We start from the raw sequence: 24,917 nt of genomic DNA, 5'->3' as shown, positions 1-24,917 counted from the left end.
AATTTTATAAGGAATAAAACAAAATACTAAAGACCAAACCCAAATTTTTTATATTTGCAAAGACTAAAATCAAAATGTATATTTGCAGAGACTTTGTAGGGATTATTTTCATAGTTAAGCCTATAAGATTTTACGTGTATATTGAAAAGTTCAGGGTTTGCATGTGCACAACAGGTGCATATATCCGCCCCTTACGTCGTCAACGTGTTATACCGGAAACAGCAACGGTGCTTGTACTTTAATACAAATTTTAATTCTAATTTTTTTTTTGTGTACGCAGAGAAGTTGTTCGAATCAAACCCTAACATTATGAAGAAGCGTCAACTTGTTGCTCCTACTTCTGAGTCTAACTTGAAAAGGTAACACTAACAGGCCTTGTTTTCATAAACTGCTTACTTTGCAACTTATATCATGTGTATAAGCTGTTTCTATAATAAAAAATAAAACAAAGTTAAATTGTTTTCATAAGCTATTTTGGAGAGATTTTGAAATAAGCTCAAAACAATTTATGATTTTTATAAGTTCTCACAAACAGTCTCACAAGTGTTTATATGCGTAGATAAACCTCATTCAAATAGGCCTATAGTCTAATAGTACTGACAATAATGTTAATTAATACTCCGTTACTAATTATAAGCAAATTCGACTTTTTAGGTTCATTCCATTAATGATTTTTTAGGTCTGGCCGGCCGCCCCCCACCGGGAAAGCTAATTTAACTGGATGTGGGTGCGGGTGAGGGATGTTTATACCAGCCTCATACTAAAAACCCAGATTTCCCCACACCCGCACCCAGTTATATGGTTTCGGGCGGGGACGGTGATGCTTGAACCCGCCCCGCCCCGCCCCGTTGCCATGCCTAATTAATAGTAATGGTTGGCTTTATTGTACATTTTTTTGTTCTTATTGCGTTTACCATTTGGTATTGATTATTGTTTGTTAATTACTCAGTGCAAATGTTTTACAGATTATAAGAAAGAACATAAGAAGTATGAAGCTTTGATAGTGAATTGTGTTGAACACGATGCATGCATAGACTCATGCTGAGTCCGCTAATGTCAAAAACATAAGACACTGACACTGATGTATAGATTTCTATAACAAGACAGGCTTGGCGGCTTTCACTGAAAATAGTTTTGTTTTATTAGACACTTGTCAGACATGTGTCACGATCCTAGGCGTGTCCATTTTTTTTTCATAGCATAAGAATGTAATGTAAATTCAAATTATTCTATTTTGTGCAGAATTCTTTCTGCCATTGGTTTCTGTATAATAAAGCTCGATGTTAATTCTGTTTATGTGTGTTTGTCAAATTCAAGCGACACTTGTCCATAATAATTTACTTACTACCTTGTTAAATGATTTAATAGTAACACATTGTTTTGAAATTCACATTGCTCTGCCCCTCTTTACAGGAAAAAGAAAGAAGATAAAGGTATGAAAAAAAAGAAAGAAGGTAGAAGGGTGGAGAAAAAGACAAATGTTGACATCATTAAATCTTGGCTTAATTGCATGTTTGGTCCCTTATGTTTATTTTAGTTTTCAAGTTGGTCCCTTACGTTTTGAAAGTTTCAAGTTGGTCCCTTACGTTTTAAAAGTTTTCAAGTTGGTCCCTTACGTTTTGAAAGTTTCAAGTTGGTCCCTTATGTTTATTTTAGTGTTCAAGTTGGTCCCTTATGTTTATTTTAGTTTTCAAGTCGGTCCAAAACATAAGGGACCAACTTGAAAACTAAAATAAACATAAGGGACCAACTTGAAAACTAAAATAAACATAAGGGACCAACTTGAAAACTAAAATAAACATAAGGGACTAACTTGAAACTTTCAAAACGTAAGGGACCAACTTGAAAACTAAAATAAACGTATGGGACCAACTTGAAACTTTCAAAACATAAGGGACCAACTTGAAAACTAAAATAAACATAAGGGACCAAACATGCAATTAAGCCTTAAATCTTTGAACTTGCTGGAGGATGACCATGATGGAGAAGGTTTGATTAGTCATGCTTGTAGATTACATGTTTACTAGGACTTCCGTATGGGGTTTGTGATCAGGTTAACGATTAGATGTTATAGAAATGAGCTCACAAAAAATAGAGATGTCATAGAAATAATAGGACTGGTCACATGATTATGAATAAAGAGCAGTGCCACTGGAGACAAAGACTGGGCAGCACCCATTTTAAATACAATGGAGTGGAAGAGTCTTGTCTTAGGCAGTTTGAATTGAATATGTGCAAAGAGGGTATATTAGATGGGGGATAGATCATTAGTTTGAGACAAGGGTTAAGGAAAACTATAGGCCAATCCATAAAGACATCTATGCTAAGTGGTCTATTTTTAGACATGATTTATCATCAAACATTCAAGCATTGTGTAGTTCATTTAGCTGATATCACCTAGTGGTAAAAGGGTTTAGTGGTTGTTGTTCGTCCTCATAGAAGTCCAAGTAAAACCCTTTGTTGCGCTGTGAATAATGATTAATCGTTTGCATTCATCCCTTTTTTTCAGTAGCATACGATAGTTATATATTTGTGGGATATCTTTTTGATGATTTTGTAAAAAAAAATTTGTTCTTAGGGTTTGACATTGATTCTCCTATAAGCAATGTTGCGGGAAGCTTGCAGCAAAATTCTGATGACAATGATTCTGGATTAATAGAAGGTTCTGAGACTGAAGAGGACAATGAGTTTTCTCATTCAGATCAAGAAGATATTAGGACAAATGGTGGAGCCACATCTGAGGATTCAGTGGATTTGAGGTTTGTTAACGTTAAATATATTTTCTTTCACACATTGGATAGAAAAGTTCTGACTTGAGAGAACAACCAAAGTTAACAGAGCTAAGCAGCTAATAGATGCACCAAAGCTCTCCAATCTTTATACCAATTAGAAATGAAAATCTTGCTATTTCCGTTCATACTTTTTTTATCACAAGTTTTCCAACTGATTTCCATGTTAAATACTTTCATAATTGCATCAGTATGATTTTGACCTCTTGTATTACTTGATCATTATACATACATAGCTCATCATAACACTATGCTCTCTTAGCTTGCTTAATCTAACATTTATTTTTACTTTTTTTCTTTTCCTTTTCACGCAGCTCTTTTGATTTACATTTGCAACATAATTTATCAAAAGAAGAGATTGACAACCAAAAGAATTTGAAATTCAGCTGGGATGTACCAGTTATTGGTGTCTCAAATTGCACATGGAGAGGAACTGGCCAAAATATCTTGAAGGTATACTAGTTATGATGAACACACAAAGTAATTGTGTTCCCTTCAGTTTCCCTTTAAAATTTCGAAACTTACACAATATCAAAGCGAGAGCTTTTATTTTAAGCTTTGCGCCATTGGGGAAAAAAAATATATGAACAGTTTAACTTCAAAACATTTTGCCGCCTCTCGACTTTGAGATACAATACAGATATAAAGGGAAAGATATAGGATTGTATAACATATTATAAAAATACATCTCAGTCAATATGGTTAGCTGGTTAAACTGAACGACTGTAGTTATAAAAACTTCCACTACAGTATAGTGGTATTGGTATATCCAATATTTCTTGTCTCTGGCCTCATTTTGTAAGTTCAAAATTTAGTATAGTTTTATAACCACATGCTGATCAATATTCCTTACCATTAATGAATGGTTGTCCTTGACACACAACAATGGAACTTCTTTTTTCTCTGTACAATGATGCCCTAGAATAGTTAATGTTACGTGTTAGATGGAATATTGCATGAGGGTTATCAACTGTATTTGATGCCCTTTACCCAAAGTTTTTGAAGTAAATATAACTAACTGTAGAAATTACTCTATAACTTGAAGTTATGTTATTTCAATGAAAACGGTGCTCCTTTTATAGGAGAGAATACAACTAATTAACTCCTTAATCTAAGGAGTGATATAAGGAAAAATAAACAACTATTAAAATAGAATAATAATAAAAGGAAATATTATATATTTCAACACCCCCCCTCAAGTTGGTGCACAGATATCAATCATGCCCAACTTGCTTATGAGATGCTCAAAACTTGTCCTTGCTAAGCTCTTGGTCAAAATATCAGCTGTTTGCTGATTTGAAGGCACAAAAGGTAGACAGAGTATTCCAGAATCCAATTTCTCTTTTATAAAGTGACGATCGATTTCAATATGCTTTGTTCGATCATGTTGAACTGGATTATGAGCTATACTTATCGCGGCCTTGTTGTCACAATAAATTTCAATGGAAGTTCTACTCTCATCTTTAGCTCCTTTAGAACTTGACCCTCACAAATTCCTTGGGCCATTGATCTAAACTCAGCCTCTGCACTGCTTCTTGCAACTACACCTTGCTTCTTACTTTCCAAGTTACCAAGTTTCTCCACACGTAGGTACAATAACCTGAAGTCGACTTTCTATCTGTAATGGATCCTGCCCAATCAGCATCGATAAAAATAGCCACATTTCTATCATTGGTTTTGCCAAAGAATAGGCCTTTTCCGGGGGCAGCCTTCAAATATCTCAGCCTTGTTGCGAGGTTTCTCTTTAGTCTCTCCATTTCTGTCACATCATCTCCGGTAAGAACTATATCATCAACATAAACAATTAGAATATTAATTTTCCCACCAGGAGTGTACTTTACGAATAAAGTGTGATCTGATTCCCCTTGAGTGTATCCTTGTTTCTTTACTGATTGAGTAAACTTTTCAAACCAAGCTCTTGGAGATTGCTTTAGACCATAAAGAGATTTTTTCAATTTGCACACCTTTGACCCAAATTTTTCTTCAAAGCCTGGAGGACCATCCATGTACACTTCTTCTTCTAAATCACCATTAAGAAATGCATTTTTTACATCTAATTGATGTAGAGGCCAATCCAAATTCGCAGCAAGAGATAAGAGGATCCTAATGGTGTTCAACTTTGCAACAGGAGCAAAAGTTTCTGAGTTGTCCATGCCATATGTCTGAGTAAACCCTTTAGCAACCAACCTTGCCTTATATCTTTCTACTGAACCGTCAGAGTTGTATTTTACGGTAAACACCCACTTACAACCCATAGTTCTCTTTCCAATCGGTAAAGTCATAACATTCCAAGTGTTATTCTTTTCAAGAGCTCTCATCTCCTCAAACACAACTTCCTTCTTGTATCAAAAAAATGAGTTTGACACCTTTTATCCCGGATTAATTTACTGACAGACAATAGGTTATACGACAATTTTGGGACATGTAAAACATCTTGAAGAGTTAATAATGGAGAAATAATGACAGAACCTTTTTCTGCCACGGCTGAAAGAGAACCATCGACAATCTTAATTTTTAAATTACCTGCACAAGGACTATATGATGAAAACAAACTGGACTCTCCTGTCATATGATCGGTAGCACCGGAATCAACAATCCAAGTACGACTTGGCTTGACACTAAGAAGGGCGGACTCTAAATAATTACCTTTTTGGGCAATGGAACCGAAAGAAAACATACGGGAAGTAGTTTGAGACTCAAGAAGATTGTACAGTTGTTCATTGGTGGACGGAAGTGAGTTTGAGGAAGACTGCTGGCCTTGATCAGAAGTAGCTTGGAATGCACGTCCTTCGGTTGACGAGTTGAAAATTGTCTTACCCATCATCACCCTTTGCCGCGCCTTCTCTCTTCGGGTCTTTGATTTATTCATCCCCTTAATTTTCACTGTTTGATCTGACCCAGAAAAGAAAAGAAAAGAAAAAAAAATGTAATGATGGCGGCTAGGGTTTATGCGGAAGCAAAGCCCCAAAAATTCGGGGGCTCTGATGCCATGTAGAAATTACTCTATAACTTGAGTTATTTTATTTCAATGAAAACGGTGCTCCTTTTATAGGAGAGAATACAACTAATCAACTCCTTAATCTAAGGAGTGATATAAGGAAAAATAAACAACTAGTCCCTCCGTTTCAAAATGAGTGTCGCTTTAGCCAAAAAAAATTGTTTCAAAATGAATGTCACTTTCGGTTTTCAATGCAATAATAACTTTTTCTTTTCAATTGTACCCTTCAATTAATACTATGCTACACTACTTCCAAAGTATTATTTTTTTTTTAATGAAAAACAAACCAATAGTTGATTAGGATAATTTGGTAAAATTGCTATGACATTTGACTACTTTAATCCATTCCTTAATCTGTGTGCAATTGTCTAAAACGACACTCATTTTGAAACGGAGGGAGTATTAAAATAGAATAATAATAAAAGGAAATATTATATATTTCAACACTAACTGTTGACTATTTGATTACATCCTGATCATTTTTTCGCGGGATAAGTTTTCAAGTTGACAATAACTTGAGCCAATGATGCGTTGTTTACTGTCTACTTAGAGATTTTGATTGGTTGTCCTTGCAGTAAAAATAAAGCGTGCAGTGGTTTGTTTCGAATGGAATAAGCATCTTTTGATGGATACTACTTTCCTTTAATGTTAATTTTTCCCTTGTCCCCTGGCATTAACATTATGCATTTCTTGGCTTTGGTAAACTTTTATATTATGCAATTCTTTACGCATCAAAGAAAAATTATAATCTTACGTCGTGTTATAAAAGACGTTCTTCTTTCAACTTGCGCCACAAGTACATATAACATTCTCCGCTGCTTTCTCTTGTAGGATTTTAATATCAACTCTTGTCCCGGTCTGAAGGAGAAGTTATATGAGCATTGGATGGATGTCTCCAAGACATCTGGAGGCAAAGATATTAATTCACCAAAACAGAAGATGTTTTTCTCCCTCTGTAAGTTATTTGAAATCGTCAATGTATAAATAATTAAGTTGTTGAAATATTATATGTATTGTTGTGCTCTTTATTATTATAGCAAGATTCACTAAGTTGAGTTGGTGTTTCTTTTTTGCATTATGTTTTTGGTTGTCTGTTGTTATAGGGGATTCAGGCATTCAGTTGCATAATTTTAACTTTAATTTTTGTAATCCTTATACGGGAATTCACATCATTGACTTGGTTCCAGGCAGCAGCTATCGGGATATACTTCACTGTAACAAGAGACCATTCTATCTAAAAGGCCTTGAAGACACAAGCATCATGGATGCATACATAATGCATTCTGTAAGCAAATTTTCATTTTATTCTATATAATATATGAGAACTGTTTACAAAATTGCTTAATAGCTATTTTGCACAGCTCAATCACGTCTTCAAAACTAGAGGTTGTGTCAAAAAGAATGATTCCAAACTGGCTAGGCTTGAAGAGGGCGCTGATACTGAGAGATTCCGAGATCAAGGTTTTACTCGTCCTAAGGTAATGAATTTTTCGTCGTGACTGGTTTTACTCGTCCTAAGGTTTTACTTATGGTGGATGTTTTTCTACCATAATTGAAATTTTCACTTGATATTCCCTTGAAATGAACTCTTACATAAAAGATTTACTTAAGAAATGTAAAGCATACTTAACAAATATATTTTTCTGTCGCATGATCCAGGTTTTAATTTTGTTGGCATTGGCAAATATTGCGTACCGTATTGTAAAGAGGCTTATACAACTTACACCTTCGGCTTACAAGGTAGTTTAGTTTTCTATTTTCTTAATTTATTTCTAATGCAGTCCAGCTAACCATGCTCTGGACTCTCGATCACGACATAATATCAATACTTGTAGTTTGTACTGGACTCCGAGGTGTTGCCTTAGCCCTTAAGCTGGACATTTGGTTGACCTTTTTCCGCGCATCATGTTTTTCAATGAAATGTCACACTGGTTAGATATGCTATAGAATTCAGTCAGTTATCCTTATTTGTGCATCTCTTTCGGGATACAAAATGTTTTTCCCTGCTTGTTATTGTAATGAAATATTGTAGTTGTGAGAGAAAGAGAGGAGTTAACTCAAGTTTAATTTTTATTATTTAAAAGAGTACAATTCACCAATATGAATATATATAGGTGTCCTGGTTCAGATTAATCTACCTACTGAACTGTTACAAGACAATTAGAGTTAGTTATATTCTTACAACAGTTCTAGCAGTATATAACTGTTGCACACTGTGGGGATATAAGATTGGCTCGGTGGTTTGGGTGAGGGAGTTAAGGAGTGGATTGATAAGGAAGTTGAGGGTTCTATCCCCGCCCACAACATAACACTAAGATTTGTAGGCCACTGAAGTAGAGCAGGAGCCGGTTGAACAGCCTTCCAATGAGAGTCAAGAAGCTGTGAGCCTGTGACAGTTACTGAGAAGCTAATTTCATATTTGATGATGGTAGCATAAATGCAAAGCACAACAGTAGACCTATATAAGAAATAATCCTGAACATAATCAACCCCTGCTATTGACAGTTTACATCTTGCAACCATAGGATATTGGTTTTGCTTCAATCATGTTGGACTGTTGGCTTTCGCCAAGCGATCTCGAATACATTTTTTGCGAAGTAGCATTGAGCATGAGGGGAAGATCTAACCATAAATCAAATGAAATATTAAAGTTATAGGTCCTGAGCAGTTTTAAAGCAGACTGAAGTTATTATGATATAACTTGCTGAATTAGTGAAGGGTTTCCCGAGATAATAATGTCATCAACGTAAACTACAAAATAAACCACAACAGATAATTTGGAATAGATGAAAAGAGACGGACCACATTAGCTTCGAAACCAAACTGAAGTAATGTAGAACAGACATCCAAACCAAGTATGAGGGTCCTGTTTGATCCCATACATAGCTTTGTTAAGCCTGCACACTAGTTATTTGCCTAAAATTTCAAAACTAAGGGGTTGAGTCATGTTACCGTTATCCATCTTATTGCATGAAGCAAAACTTCAGTAAGGGGTTTTGGATCTTGTGGACGGCTCAAGGAGGCACAATCGGTAGACAAACTACCATGGCTAGATATCATTTCATAGGTGGCATTGGTAATAGAAATTGAATTTAATGAATGACACGGCAGAGGGATGATCTTCTTAAGTTGAGATTCTTGCAACTTTGGCGGTTATTGAGACTTCCCCATGACTTCCATGGTCATTCAATTGTGTCAGGTTAAAATCTCAACACTATGGGATCAACACAAACGTCTGCATCTACCTTGCAAATGTCCAAAGAATCGTTCTTCCAAGAAATACCTAACTCTACCTTTCCACCAAATCCACCTCGCCTCCTAATGACAATGGCACATGGATTTATTGGATCCTAAAACAGGTTCATTGCATGAGAAGATGCAGCGTGGGAGGAAAGATATGAGGGAACCAAAAAGTGCATGAGAAAGATCTAGTGTCAAATTGATCTAATGGTAGGGAAAGGTTGTGCACAGTGCAACGCTTATGTTACTTCTGCATGTTAGAATAAGTCGTCTTTTAAATGACTGAAATTTTGAATAACTTCTACGCACAATGCAACAACACTTACGTCAGTTGTGCACCTTAAATATTTCAGAAGTTCTGTCCTTTAACTTCTCTGTGAGCATCAATAAACGTATATAAACTTCACTCGAACATTCGGGAAGGGATAGATCCAAGACTCTCGAATTTTGGTACCAGTTTCTATCACAATGTTCCTGCAAGCTAAATACTAATTCAAAATGGTCATATATGTGATCCAAATGCACAAGCTTTTTTTACATGTCAATAGCTAATGTTTATCCGCTAGAAGTTAATTCAAATTGTTGCTACAAATGAGTAAAAAAGAAATGCGCACATGCACACATGCATACAAATACATTTTTGCATAATATCAACAAGCAATATAATCGTAGCAATAGAGCAACCACTTAAGTTGAGACTAGATACAATCATGCCATAATGTATGTCCAGTTAAATTCTTTACCAAAGAGACTTGTAATTTATCTACTAATAATTAGTTATGACCCAATAGACCTCGGAAATCAGAAACAAACCAATTATAAGTATCTTTGTCTCCCTCTGCATTTTATGTAGTCAACTTCTGCCAAGGGTGAATTTTGACACAAGAAGTCCACTATTCCATCAGGTACGGGCAAAGATGCTGTTAACCCTTCTTTAAATGCTTTTCGTATCCTAGCAGCTTCTCTCTTTGACTTGGCTTTCTGTAACTTGATATCCCTCAGTGTCATGCGAAATCCATACAAAAGTTCTTCCATTCTCACTTTCAATGACTTCAAGTTATGCAAGGAAGGTAATCTAATCTTCAAAACATCAGGATATAAGGAGAGAACCTAGGCAATGGGGGATGCAAGTGAATTAGTCGAATCTCCACGGAGACTGTTGTAAAGCAGTCATCTGTGGCACTTTAATACACCAACAACAACCAAGCCTTATCCCACTAATTGAAGTAGGTTACATGGATCAAATTACGTCATAATGTTCTATCATAAACTATTAAACATCACGCCTCAGAGTTGAACCCACCCACGGCCATAGTCCCTTAGCTTTTTGAAAGGATACAACCACTGAACCATAGTGCCACTTTAGTTAGTAAAAAGCTTGGCAAAATAATAAAGCATTGTAAGAAGAAAGTAAAAATTACATTCCTCAAAACATGTCAAGGTAAGGTACCTGAAGAGTAGTTGCAATGATTTTATATTAGCAAACACTACCAGCCAGTTTAAGAGAAGAAATACTGCTCCCAGATAGACCCAGATAAGGAGTACCGGCAAAAACAAACTTCCAAAGTGTTACACTTGATATGCGAAGTGTTTTTCCACCCCTTACAACACAATTGCACATGAGCAAACTATCCAACTTGTGTTTTGTGATCTCTACCACCATTGTAAATAGAAAGCTTAAGATGTGTTAAAGCTTGACATGAAAACATGGTTGACGGAAGTTGAGCAATGTCACCATTGAAATGTAGTCCTAATCGTTTGACATTGTGTGAAAGAGCATAATTCACAATCTAAAAGAGTAAAACTGGCTTATGTTAGAAATTAAACTTGAAAAATTCATAATTTTACGAGTCTAAAAGAGTATGTTTGACCAATTTTTTTACAAACACTACAATATATACTCTCCCAATTTCAAAATAAGTATCGTTTAATTTTTATTCGCATAGATTAAGAAAAAATAATGAATGAATGAATAAGTTTTCCTTAAAAAAAATGAAGGAATAAGTTTAACAATTTTACAAAATTGTTTCCACTAACTATCGACTATTAACAATTGTCATAAACGTATAGTGAAATATACTGTATTGGAAGTATTTTTTAGGAAAATGTCTTGAAAGTTGTGTTCAAAATATTAATTTAGGGTAAAATTAAAATTAATTAATATTGCATAGAGAAAGTATAAAAACATTTATTAAAGCAAAACTTTATTTTGATTCAGATGGAGCATTATTTGTTTTGAATTTTCAAATTGTTCTATTTCGGATTTTCAAATTCTATTTTTGAAAAATAAATTTTCAGCCACTGAAGTTATTATTGGGTTGAGTCGTTTTGGTGGTAATAACTTCGGTCGCTGAATTATTATTTTTTTTAAATAAAATTTATCACCTTTTATTCAACCTATAATAACTTCAACCACCGAACTTATTATTGGACTGAAAAGAAGGAGATGAATAGAAGAACAATTTGTCAACATAAGCTATCAAATAAGAGAAGAAAGAAGATTGATAACTCAAAAATCCTTTTTGGTTGTGGAAAAGAACTATGTGACCTACTTATAGAGAAAATTCACAAGTAATATGTAAGAAATTTGAGAACAAGTAACCCACTTATTAGATCTAGCAGCAGAAAAATTCAGACCGAGTATCCAAATATCTCCAAAATATTTTAGATTGAGTATCAAAATATTTCATATCAAAGTATCAAGATATTTTAGATTGCATATCAAAATATTTCAGTTTCAAAATATTTGAGCAAAATTTGGGAATTAAGAAAGCACTTCCAGATTACTTAACTTAACATTTTTGAATATATATATATATCACGGGTGCTTATTTCGTTCACGAAATTATGCACCCCTTTGATGTATATTCCATATTATATAAACACTATCAATATGTGTGATTTATCTGGATATGAAACTTACACAAAATTTCAATTCGCACAACAATAATTCTACTGGATGCGACACTCAATATTTAGTTTTCAATCTTCAAAATTTCACGTTTGTTCCAACTAGCATATACTACCATGCAAACGTGTTTTTATCCGCTTTTCACTAACGAGGATCATATTCAATTTCTATTACAACGAAATTAGATTTGAAATTTAGTAGGGAATTATAGTATTTAGTATTATTATTTTAATTTTAATTAGTATCTTTTTAATCTAAATTTGAATTTGAATTAGGAATTAGTTTAGATTTAATTTTTGTAACTGATTTTTAACGAATTTGCAACTTAAAGAGTGATTAATGATTATATCTAATTTAAAATAAGATCATATCAAATTTGATTTGATTTAGATTTAAAACCAATGATAAAATTGAAACAAATATTGCTAGATATTAAGGATATAAACTCTATCAACCAATGACAAAATTGAAAGAAATATATACATGGAAATCAAGAAGCAAGAATCTGTACAACACACTCCCCTCCCCATCATTCTGTTCCTGACCAACTTCTGTTATGTGGACCCCACAATCCACATCAACCATTGATTGCATATAAATAACATCTATGGCCCCTCACTCTCTCTCTTCTTTTGAGAACACACTTAACAATAGAGAGAGAGAGAAAAGCAAAAACACTAGAGAGAGAGTTTGTAACACTATCTATGTACTTTGGTGAATGTACTTAGCACTACAACACTATAACACACTTTAGAGAGAGCTTTGTGTTGAGGTTTTCTAACTGTATTTCCTTAATTTTCTTATACCTATTCAAACTTCCATTCTTTCTGATTTTCTTTCTTCATATTACACATAAACCCTTTTTTTTTCTTGGTCAAATTTTCTCCGCCGTTTTGCATTTTTTCTTGTATTTGGGTTTGTTTCCTTTCTTAGAATTATCTCAGATTCTTGTGAAAGATTCTACCTTTGTCTTGTTCTGTTATTTTCTGAGTTTTGAGCTTCACTTGATTGTGTATAGTTGTTGTGGGTTCAAAGGTTGAAGCTTTTTCCTTTTTGAGAAAATGGGGTTTTTGAATTTGGGGTTGCATGTGCAAATCTTCGTCACTTCCATGATCCTGATTCTAATGGCGACTTCCTGTGTTGCAGACACTGACCCTGTTGATGGTATACTATACACTTCTTTCTCCTTTTATTTCAGTTTTCAAATTTATGAAAACCAAAATAAAATAATAAAATAAAACCTTTGTTTTTCTTCATTATTTTAGCTGATACAGTGATACCCTTTATTTTATAATATACCAGTATTTGAATTTTTGCAGTGACCAGGTATAATGGATTCTTTGATTAGTTTAAAAAATTGATGTTTTTGTCTTTTTCTTTCAATATTGATGCTTGTATCTGACCTTTTTGAGTTCAAAAGTTCTGTAAACTAATGCATCTTTTGTTATGTTAGTATTTTTCACTTCAAACCAACTAATGTATCTTAATATGTGTTATGGTCACAGTTGCAGCTATCAATAGTCTATATGTTGCTATGAACTCACCACCTCTTCAAGGGTGGAAGCCTGTAGGAGGGGATCCATGTTTAGAACTTTGGCAAGGTGTGGACTGTGTCTTCACCAACATAACTGCCATGTATATCCATTCTCCCTCTCTTTAATTATAATTTTGTTAATATTTTTGTTACTGGTTACATTATTTATTTATTCAAATGTACATATGATGCAATTGGGATAATAATACTCATTAGAATTTATATTTCTGTTGATAGACGACTAGGAGGCTTGAATCTGGGTGGAGAGCTTGGCAGTAATTTGGATTTTCCATCAATTATAGACATGTAAGTGTGCCAATTTTCAAGGTTATGGTACATGTTGCCGTCGTTTTTTATACACTTTTAATAATTTATTGTCTGTCATAATCACTATGGCCTTGTCGGGATAAAAAACTTAATTGAGCACTTATAGCATAAACACTTATCAATTATCATATATAATTGCTTATGTATTAGCTATTTTTATAACAAATGAAAGATAAAGTCAAACTATTTTCATATAAACTATAAGCTGTTTTCATATATACTGTCTTGAAAAGTTTATGGAAATAAGCTGAAATCAGCTTATGAACCCGTCGCTAGTTGTTTCCATAAGCTCTTCATAACAATTTCACGAATGCTTATGTTAGTAGATATGCTCAAATAAGGACAAAGCCCTAATAAATTCAGCCATAATTTTGTCCACTATGATTTAAAAATGTGTTGATTTACCATATTGCATCTGTTTTCCATTAACAATTGAAATACTGAAGGTATGTAATATGTAAATTGGCTCGTATTTGTTCAAAGCGACCGGTGATTAGAGGAGTCAATTTTGTTTTGACTAATTGGGAAAACATAACTGTTGACTAGTAATTGTGTAACTATAGTATAGTATTTTTATATTTTGCATTGCACAGTGATCTTAGCAACAACCACATTGGAGGAGCCATTCCATTCACTTTACCCCCTACGCTGAGGACCTTGTATGTTATCTTTATCATCTCTAAATTCGTAATATTTCGTAATATGTCTGTTGCCAGATCCATATGTACTGAGTAAACCTTGTTTTTATTGCTTTTTAACATGCAGGTCTCTGTCAGGAAATAAGTTAAACGGAAGTATTCCAGATGCCTTATCCCTATTGACTCAATTGTCAAATTTGTGAGTGCAAAAATATATCTGCACTTCGTGATACCTCATTGACTTGTTATTATTTGCCATGATATGTTTTTCTCAATTTTGAAATAGAATATGCTACTTTTGGATGCTTAAACAATGCCCTAAGCGCACTTGTTAGCATTTTCCTTAGAGTATTAAGAAAAAATCTTTTAATTGCTTCATTTTTAAACTTACTGGCCTGATTAACATGTAAGATAAATGGTGTTTACTTATATTAATATTTCTTATATCTTGGCATACACTTTTTATGAAACTCTTGTGCTATGATGCAGGGATTTGGCCAATAACAACCTGACCGGTCAGCTGCCTTCCTCAATGGGGAGTTTATCATCTCTTACGACATTGTGAGCAATTTTTTAGCTAAGAATAGTTTCAATTTTCCTACATAATTCAATGAGAATGTGTTATTATTTATTTATGTATTTCATTTGCATTTGCAGACTGTTGCAGAACAATCAACTTGTAGGGACACTTTTTGTTTTGCAGGGCCTTCCTCTTCAGGATTTGTATGATTCTTACTACCCAAATACTTTTTACAAACATATAATTAAATATTATTTATATTTTGCAACAATTCATAGAAAGTAGAAAATATAGTTTATGATTAAATTTGCAAATTTTTTGGTATGTAGGAATATAGAGAATAATTTGTTCTCCGGGCCGATTCCTCCTAATTTGTTGAGCATCCCTAATTTCAGGTGAGCGATGGTTTGAATGGATTTTTTGTTTTTCTGTTTTGCTTTCATTTCCGGTTTAAGTATGATCTTTGCGAACCTTCCAGGAGAAGTCGCATGGGTAATTTCCTAATGTATTTTTATCACAAATGAGAAAAAACACTAAAACCTGTAACACCACACTAGAAGTCTTTTATTCCAAATGTTTTATGCCAGTGTTGTCAAATAGCGGCACTATAGCGCAATAGCAAAGCAGAATTTTAACAAATCGCTATTGTTCTCCTATACACTATTTAGTACAAAGTGTTGTACAATAGCGGCGCTATAGCACTGTGGCATAGCAAATTCAAACAAATTGCTATTCGCCGTGATCTGCGATTGACAACACTTATAAGCATACTTTTCTTGGTTGAGTTGCTTGCCATAAGGCTTTAGGCTACATGAACTCATTACTTTATTTCAAGATTTTTTATTCAAATTATAACATAGCAGCATGTCCATGTCCCTTGCAGTAAAAATGGGAATCCGTTCAATACTACTATTATTCCATCTCCGCCTGTTGCTGCAGCCCCTTCGCCTGTAGCTATCGGTCGATCCCCGGAAGAATCACCTTGGCATGTGGCATATAGTCCTGCTGACTTCACAGCATCCATGCCTGGAAATGTTAAGAAGTCTTTCCTAGCTGAGCATGTCATTTGGATTGCCGGTGCCGGTTTATTAATTTTTATCGCTTTGGGAATTTGTCTTTTAATGGTATGGTGCTGTAAGAGAAAGCCAAAAAATAAAAATCCTCAGAAGCTTGATGTGGAGGCTTTTCCAAAAACTTTGCATAAACCTACACGTGGTGACACTGTTTTCGAAACTACTAATCAAGATGGAAAAGGTAATTCCGATTCATCTTAGTCATAGATTTTGTTTTAGAAAAAAATATATCGATTCTAAATTACTTTGTGAAACTTTATTTGCAATTCCAAATAACACAGCTGAGAAAACATATCGTTTAAATGAAGTGCCAAATAGAAGAACAAATTCGATTCCAAAGGTTCCAGATCAACAAGAAGTATATGTCAACAAAGTATCTGCGACTTCAGAATACAATAATGTTTCCAAACCTTCACTCCTGCAACCACCACCACATTCTCTGCCGAGCATTTCTGGTGAGAAGGTCATTGTCAATCCAGCTGCAACTAGCAAAGCAACTGAAAGACAAGTTATGACAGGTTCGGTCAAAATATATACTGTCGCATCACTTCAGCAATATACAAATAGCTTTTCCCAAGAAAATCTTATCGGGGAAGGCACTCTTGGATCCGTTTATAGAGCTGAGCTCCCTGATGGAAAGGTAGTATTCTTCCAGTTTATTTGTTTGTTTTTTATTTATAAACAAAGAACTCTTTAATATCTTTTGAATGATCTTTGTAGATGTTGGCAGTGAAGAAGCTGGATGCTACCGCATTCAAGGACCAGAATGACGAACAGTTTCTTCAATTGGTATCCAGTATCTCGAAAATTAAGCACGCCAATATTGCAAAACTTGTTGGTTACTGTGCTGAGTATAACCAACGATTACTTGTATATGAGTATTGTAATAATGGAACACTACATGATGCACTTCAAGGAGACGATGAACACTGTATTAAATTTCCATGGAATGTACGCATTAAGGTCGCACTTGGAGCTGCAAGGGCTTTAGAGTGAGTTTAGTGATCAATTCAATATCTAATGCTATTTTATATTAACAATGATTAATTTTTTACTTTTTTTTTCTTTCAATGGACCAGGTATCTGCATGAGAATTTTCGGCCGCCTATTGTGCATCGAAATTTTAGATCCGCTAATGTTCTCCTGAATGAAAAGTTCGAAGTACGTGTCTCTGATTGTGGATTAGGTCATTTGCTATCTTCTGGCACTGCTGGTCAGGTATGTCTTTAATTTTAACTCAAATTCTAAATTTTCAACTTATCTTTAGTTTTGGCTCAAAATAAATCTTCAGCTTTTATTGAACGTTATGAAATATGACCTAAAAAAACATGATAATAAAATGCAAGTACCGAGTCACAATTACATATTATTTTTTGATAGACTGAAAAGAAAACTAGTTTTTTTTGTTTTGTTATATTATATGTTTATCTTTTGCTCCGTTTCTGTTACATTTCTGACTAACATTTCATCAATTTCAGTTATCTGGACGCCTCCTCACAGCTTACGGTTACAGTGCTCCAGAATTTGAGTCGGGAAGCTATACACAGCAAAGTGATGTCTTCAGTTTTGGAGTTGTAATGCTAGAACTCCTCACAGGAAGAAAATCCTACGACAGGTGATCAATCCCATTTTGTAATTGCATTTATTTTTTTTTACTTTTACAGTCCCGCTGAAGCGAAACCATATTTAAAATACTGGATTTGACTAAGGCAACATACATGCTTTTAGGTCACGGCCTCGTGCAGAGCAGTTTTTGGTCAGATGGGCAATACCTCAACTCCATGACATTGATGCCTTGTCGAAAATGGTTGATCCCCGCTTAAATGGATCCTATTCTATGAAATCCTTGTCACGGTTTGCAGATATTGTTTCTTCATGTATTCAGGTAATCTAAGATGCATGGATATTGGGTAACGCCTTATTACATATCACCTACTCACCTTTCATTCATTTTTATGATTTTATTATTTTCAGCGTGAACCCGAATTCCGGCCAGCTATGTCTGAAATAGTTCAGGATCTCTTGCTAACGATGTAAAAGGATGTGCGTATCATGAACTCCTTTACCTTACCTTAGCCTAGTTTTGTTCCCACAACTTTTCTGGCCTTTACCTATCTATTCTTCATTAATTTGGTGTGATATCTTAATCTTTTTTTATTAGGTTACTTAAGCAGAAATTCTGCTTACTAATGTAATTATTGACGGGAATTATGTGGGGTAGTTTTATGCATCATTATTCATTATTGATGCTAGTAAGTCAAAGATGGCATGCCTCAGTTCATAATATTGGGTATGTCATCCATCTTTTGCAACAATTGGTACTTTACACACATGATTTTGGGCTATGAGTAGAAATCAACAACAATATGTCACCACCCTTCAAATGATTTTTTGGTCATTTTTGTTGTTGGAGATATTGGTTTGATTTTTATTGTTTTTAATGATATTGGTTATTCAATTAGTATGTGGCTATGAGCTAGTTTTAGTTTTGATTAATTAATTTTTGTAATCAACCATACTATATTTTTGTGTATTTAAGTGCATGTTTTATTTTTGTGAAAAAAGCTGAAGCACTCAAGTCTTCTAAATTATAAAGACATCCTTTACTTTTTCTTGTTTTACATTTGTGTTTTTTTAAAAATAATTAGTACATGGAAAATTATAAAAGACATAACCTTTAGATTTTCCCACTTAAATGTAGAATGGAAAAGACAACACTTTGAGATTTTTATTACAAAAGTCTTTTTTTTTTCTCTCCCACTTTTAAGCATACAACTGGTGCACACTAGTATGTTTTTTAATCTCATTATCTATTTTTAAAATCTACGTATGAAAAATTATTATTTTTGTAGCGTTCTGAACCAAATGTATGAAAATAATTTAAAAACCTCGTTAGAAAAGTAAATCAGCCAAGTGTGCTTACCTCTGACTATATATTTTACTTGTTCGATTGATTTTCCTTGAAGTTATAATCCATAGCTTTTGGCTTCTACAATTAATTTTAACTTTAATTTATTGTCAAATTCACTTACATCTATAAAACTCTCTACATTTAACTCACTTTTATCCAGAATCAATTAGTTCAATATCAATTCTTTTTTTTTTTTTTTGGTGGAAATTCAATATCAATTCTTATAAAAGCTTAACCAAACATATATTTAATGTGTATAAATTTTTCCGGTAAGCTCTTCGAAGAAAAAAGCGAAGGTAGCAATTTGTTGTATTTAAGAATGAATAGAATAAGATAAAATAAAAATAAAAACGTAGTTGGAACCAGAGGTGATGAATGTTCTCTCCGTTATTCTATCTACGTACGTAGGTGCACATGGTCATGTCCTAAACAAGGTCGTTTCTAACACCCCTCTTTACGTACGTGTTATTTTCTTTTGTCGTATGTGTATGGTGCTCTGTTCGTGTTTTTCGAAAAAAGGTTAAAGACAAAAGTGAAAATATACAAGACAGAAAACGACAAACAATTTCTTGTATGACTGTGCCACGAGTTGTCCTACAATTTTCAGACAGTCTAAAAAATATAGATGAACTAAACTAATTTTTACGGTGAAGTTCAAATCAATTATAGTTAACGAGTGCCTTTTAAACCACTTAATTCAAAAACTAAAATCATATCATATCTGTTTTAATTAATTAAATATAGTTTAAATTATAAGATGTTCAATTGATATCATGTATAATTGTCAAATAATCTATTAATACTTGTTTAAAAAATTATAAAGTCATACTAGAATAACGTGTTTAATGTAAAATAAGACATACAATTATACTACATTATATCAATTTGCATGTGACTATTTTGCATTAGCAATATGGTTCGTTTAATGTGCAAATTTGGCAGGTCAAATTAAACATAACAGACCGACCACGACCAGTATATCTTACCTCTACTTCTAATTTGTCATTATTTTGCAAACAACTACTAATTCCATATATTCCCATACACGTTACCAACAATGATCTTGGGAACAATCGGATTCCACTTCTAAACCTAGTCTTCCACCTTAATCTTCGTTTCAAAATTGGGATTGTTTCGCAAATACTCCTCCAGACATAGCTTTGAAAAACCTGGCAACAAGGGAATTCATGTTACACATTAAACACCAATCTTGCTATTCTAGAAGTGCCACATTAAAAGTATTAGAGTTTCGGAATCCCCCATATCCATCTTTCTTGCTCATGGATAATTTGTCCCAAGATAGCCACTTCACACCTTTATTTTTGTTCCCATCATTGTACCACCAAAAGGAATTGATCATATATGTCTCCAAGAGATGAATGACTTTGATCATGACCTCTTTACTAGCTTTAGATAATGATTTGCCCCCCTCCCTACTAGGTCTTCTTCTACACTCTATCTTTAATGAATTGAGCTTAATCCCTTTTCCTAATACAATCATGGAAGGAAAGCCAAGGTACTTACCAATACCTAAACAAATATTAACCTGGAGAGTTTTTGTTATACTAGTACGTGTTGTTTTGTCCACGTTATAATGGATGAATGTAAAATGCATGATACATAAGATAGGTGACTTTTGTATGTTATTGCTCTCGGGCTCCCTAGTCTGTTGTGATATGTCAAGTATGAGTTAAAGTCCACATTAGATGAAATAGTTGAGGTTAAACAACATAAGTGAGAAAACCCATGAATCCAATGCATTAAGGTTTTGGGTTAACAAGCAGTGTCAAACTCATTTGTGTGGTTGCTCTTGTCTTATGATCCATCAGACTCTGCTCATGACCCAATGCAGGCTACCCAGCAAGTGATATCAGTGCCCTAACTCAGTTTGATGGTACAATGAAATTAGATCCAAGTATATTAGATAATTGCATCAAAAGTATTTTCGACGGTTGAGTTAGGAAACACTTTTTGTTGGTTAGTAACGAAAATACACTTATAGTAATGTGTGAGATATTCACATTTAAAGAGAAATAGTTGAAATTCAAGCGACTCGTTAGTGCCACATCAAGTTAAATGGATGATATCTAAAAAAAATGACTCATACATACTAAGCATTCTAAAGTTTTGAAAGAAGAAATGATGTCAAAATTTCTCGATGGTATTATGATCAATAACTCGTTGATGCTTCTTACACTCTTTTAAATACACATTTGAGTGCGTGAATGCAGCCTAAATCTACCAACCTTCAGTGTATAGGTATCATGCAATCTGAATTAAATTGGATGCGGTCATGATTATATCCACTGAGCACTTGGGAACCGCCTGATCAAGGGTTTCAAGACATTTTCAATTTTTCTTAAAAATAAAAATTTTCTGAGATTTAAATCTACATTGTCCGATCTTAATTGAACAACTTCAAGCATGCTTACCGCATAACTGCACCGATTTTTGAGTGCATTGAAACCTGGTATTGTATAGATTTATTTTACCTCTTATTTTGCCACACTAGACATGGGAGAAAAAGGGACTATTTTTTTTTAAGATGGAGAAAAAGGGACTATAATTGTACTTAATTTAGGCTACATTATGGTTCACGGTAACAACATGGACTTTTTAACTAAAAAGCATTGTATATATCCTAATCCTTGAACCGATTAATTTGAAGACACGAATATTTAAACGTTTGGATTTGATTTAAAAAGACATTTAATATATCCTTGAACCGATTAATTTGATGACACCAACTGCAATATCTTAACTCAATTGATACATGTCTTTATAGAGACACATATACTTCTTTAAGTAGACAACCATTAATTATCCGATATGTTATATTCGTATTCATAATTTGAAATCTACATACTAGTATTCCTTTGTGTGTCTCATCTTCCAACTCAATTACTTGAGCTACCATCTTAGAACACATGATTTGAAATTGTCTTTTTACCCGCTAGCCAACAAAAGAACAAGAACGGTGTTCCATAAAAAATAAAAAAACAATATATCTACTAGAGTCGGATTGTTCATGCAACTAACTATTTTAATGCAGTTGATATATCTCCATCCATGATTCTAAGGATGTTGAAATTTGGGATATCTCGTTGAGTGTTTTTCTCTAGAACCAATGAATAATTGAAGACCAATAAACGAAGATTGTATTACAAGGAATCTCCTTTTGTTCGACAGAAGTCATTTTCGTGCATTTTATTCTCTTTAATTTACTCCATGCTCGATTGTTAGTTAAATTACTCATTAAATAATTAGGTAGATATCGGATAGATTAAGATTATTCCTAAATATATTTGTTTAATATTCAACGGTAAGTTTTATGGATTTAATTTGTATAGAGTTCCTTTATACATGCTGACATGCATATACAACCATTTCTATATACTCCATTGATACTAACACGTACAAGACACCATTAATTAACTAGGAAAAGTCACAAGCAACCGAGCTATTCTTTCCTCATGTAATCAAATGCTAAAATACTTTATCGGTTTCAAATTATAAATCATTTTAAGAAGAAAAAAAAAATAACTTTAAACCATAAGTCGTTTACAATATCAATTAAGCATTACTGTTAGTATTTTCCTATTATACCATTAATGGTTTATTACTCTCATTTATTTTAATTATTTAATTTATCTCTCATATTAACGATGAAAAATAATTATGTAAAATAAATCAGAATTTTTATTTCTCATGCGTAACTAATTAATTTTTTTAGGGTCAAGATTAATTAAATTCTTTAATTTATGTGAAATGGTCAGAAAACTTATAATTTATGAAGGAGGAGGAAGTATTATTATTTTGACCAAAATATTAATTATATTTTGAAGGGATATTAATTATTATTATTATTATTATTATTATTAAGGTCTTACTAATGAGTATTTTTGAGTATTCTTTAAGCATTTTAAATTTAACATTCTTTAGAAAAAGTTAAATATTTTAATTTTCAATACATTAAATACACCTATTTTTACAAATACTTATTATCTATAATCTTTAAAAAAAATGTTTTAAAAGCACTAGTTAATATTTTCCTTCAAAAAAAATATTTTCCTTATTATTCTTTAAAAAAACATTTTCCTTATTATTGTTTCAAATGAAAATCCATTGAAAAAAGGTAATACCACTAGAAATGACACGTCACCTACGAATAGACCGGATATATTATGTACTTTAGCAATTCACAATGGCAACATCAATGAATAAATGGTACTTGGGTCCAGGAAAAACAGTAGCCATGAAATCTGAAATGAAGAGAGTTCTTTTTCGATCGATTTTTTTTATTTTTTTATTTTAATAATAATAAAATATTACTTTTAGAAGTAAAAACATATTTCCTTAACAAAAGTAAAAACGTATTAAAAATAATGGGAGATTAGTCACTTTAATCCCTGGAAAGAGTCGTCATTTTAGTCTCTGAATGCAGATAAATTGCAAAATAGTCCCTGAATGTAGACTTTGTTAGTCAATTTAGTCCCTGAATGTAGACTCTGTTAATCACTTTAGTCCCTGAAATTGAGCAACTTTGTCTACATTCAAGGACTGTTTTGTAATTTCTCTGCAATCAGTGACTAAAGTGACTACTCCTCTGTCATTCAGAGACTAAAGTAATTAATTCCCCAAAAATAATTTCAATGAGCTGAAATAAACGATACCTAAAACACATTTAATTGAGGGCATGTCCGTCAATATTTTTTATTGCAATTCTTCAAAAAAAATATTTTTTATTGCATTTTTCGGTAATATGTAGTTTTCCATTAGGTGAATTTGATCCATTAAGTAAATTACAATTTTAAAGTTATAATTTAAATTATTGAAAGATTTACAATGACTAGATAATTATTTACAAAAAATACAATAAAACAAATATATTCAAGAAGTAATTTGAAATTTTGAAACAAAGAAAAAATAAAACAATTTTTTACCGGTAAACTCGTACACTTAAGTGCAAAGAAGGAGATTATATCATATTTGAATTCAGACGTACATATATCAATATCTTATAGTTACGAATTGACTTGCACAATAACTTTTTTTAAGAAATCAAATTGGCTACCGAAATTAACAATAAAGAGAATTAAAATTGAAAATTAAGAAAAACACGCATCAAAATTCTAAGTTGCACCACCAAACAATACTAAATAGGTTGTGGTACAATTATCAATTGAGTTGTACAAATTCAAAGTATTTTTATAGTCTTCATCTATGTTTGCATAAGAATATTAGATTTGAAGTTTGAAAATTCATATAAAAATGGATTAAAAAGACAAAATTGAAATTAAAAAAGATAAATAATCAAATTGTTATCTGAAATTAAGTTAAGAGATTAAAAATGCAATTTTACCTTTAAAATACATTCAGATTATGTTTTTCCAATATTATATATAAAAAATTATTTTTCTAAATTGTTCTTTTTTTACACAATCAATTTTTTCTTTTCTTTGCTTACCGACTTACCGTTGGTTTGTGTATCACTTGAAAGAGAGATTCATTGCAACTCAACGTGTCGTTCCTCCACACATTCAATCCATAAAAGGAAAAATGAAAATAAGAATAATAATATGTTTTTGAGAGATAATGATAAAATAAAAACATAGAGAAAAAGTAGTATATTTAATTTCTTTTTACCTCTATGGACAAGGTGACAGTCATATTTTTTTTTTTTCGTGTATATCAAATATCCATGCGTGCAACTATAGATTAATCTACATTTTCAAAGCTATATTCAAACCCTCAATATCTAATTAAGTTAAGAAAAAAATCTCTTATAATATTTTTTTGGTGTAAATTGGTTGTCCTTCGTGTCTAATCCTTCGAGCTTTGTAAGATCTAAATCAACGATATACAATGTCTAAAAGTTTTAACGTCGTTGCATGTCTAAAGTTGAATTCGAATCCATATGTATCTCATTTAAAACTTTTAAATGGATAATGACCATTTAAAATTCACATATGATAA

The 24,917-nt window shown here is 32.8% G+C and overlaps 2 protein-coding genes across 4 annotated transcripts; both read left to right on the top strand.

The window, feature by feature from the left end:
* Positions 1-216: 216 nt before the first annotated feature.
* LOC146943844 (protein NUCLEOLAR FACTOR 1-like) lies at positions 217-8,246 on the top strand. Its single transcript, XM_085742145.1, has 10 exons — positions 217-359; positions 1,414-1,499; positions 1,957-1,989; positions 2,579-2,759; positions 3,104-3,242; positions 6,619-6,742; positions 6,975-7,072; positions 7,149-7,265; positions 7,447-7,527; positions 7,623-8,246. Exons 1-10 carry the CDS (start codon positions 310-312, stop codon positions 7,650-7,652), a joined length of 939 nt encoding a protein of 312 aa, XP_085598271.1. The 5' UTR covers positions 217-309; the 3' UTR covers positions 7,653-8,246.
* A 4,326-nt stretch (positions 8,247-12,572) lies between these two features.
* LOC146943843 (protein STRUBBELIG-RECEPTOR FAMILY 1-like) lies at positions 12,573-18,491 on the top strand. 3 transcript variants are annotated; one of them, XM_085742143.1, is made up of 15 exons: positions 12,573-13,102; positions 13,444-13,573; positions 13,710-13,778; positions 14,393-14,458; positions 14,565-14,636; positions 14,927-14,998; positions 15,095-15,160; positions 15,287-15,352; positions 15,841-16,211; positions 16,339-16,670; positions 16,751-17,022; positions 17,110-17,248; positions 17,509-17,645; positions 17,759-17,915; positions 18,005-18,491. In XM_085742143.1, exons 1-15 carry the CDS (start codon positions 13,000-13,002, stop codon positions 18,065-18,067), a joined length of 2,115 nt encoding a protein of 704 aa, XP_085598269.1. In that variant the 5' UTR covers positions 12,573-12,999; the 3' UTR covers positions 18,068-18,491. The 3 variants fall into 3 exon arrangements, with proteins under 3 accessions (XP_085598269.1, XP_085598268.1, XP_085598270.1); XM_085742142.1 differs by having other exon boundaries at positions 16,312-16,670; XM_085742144.1 differs by lacking the exons at positions 13,710-13,778; positions 14,393-14,458; positions 14,565-14,636; ... (1 more) ...; positions 15,095-15,160; positions 15,287-15,352 and having other exon boundaries at positions 16,312-16,670.
* Positions 18,492-24,917: the final 6,426 nt, after the last annotated feature.

This window comes from Medicago sativa, chromosome 2 (assembly GCF_051527215.1).
Source record: "Medicago sativa cultivar Bolivia chromosome 2, Bolivia_mono, whole genome shotgun sequence".
NCBI lineage: Eukaryota > Viridiplantae > Streptophyta > Magnoliopsida > Fabales > Fabaceae > Medicago > Medicago sativa.
Note: the sequence above shows the minus strand (reverse complement) of the source record. Positions and strands in the feature narration are given on the sequence as shown.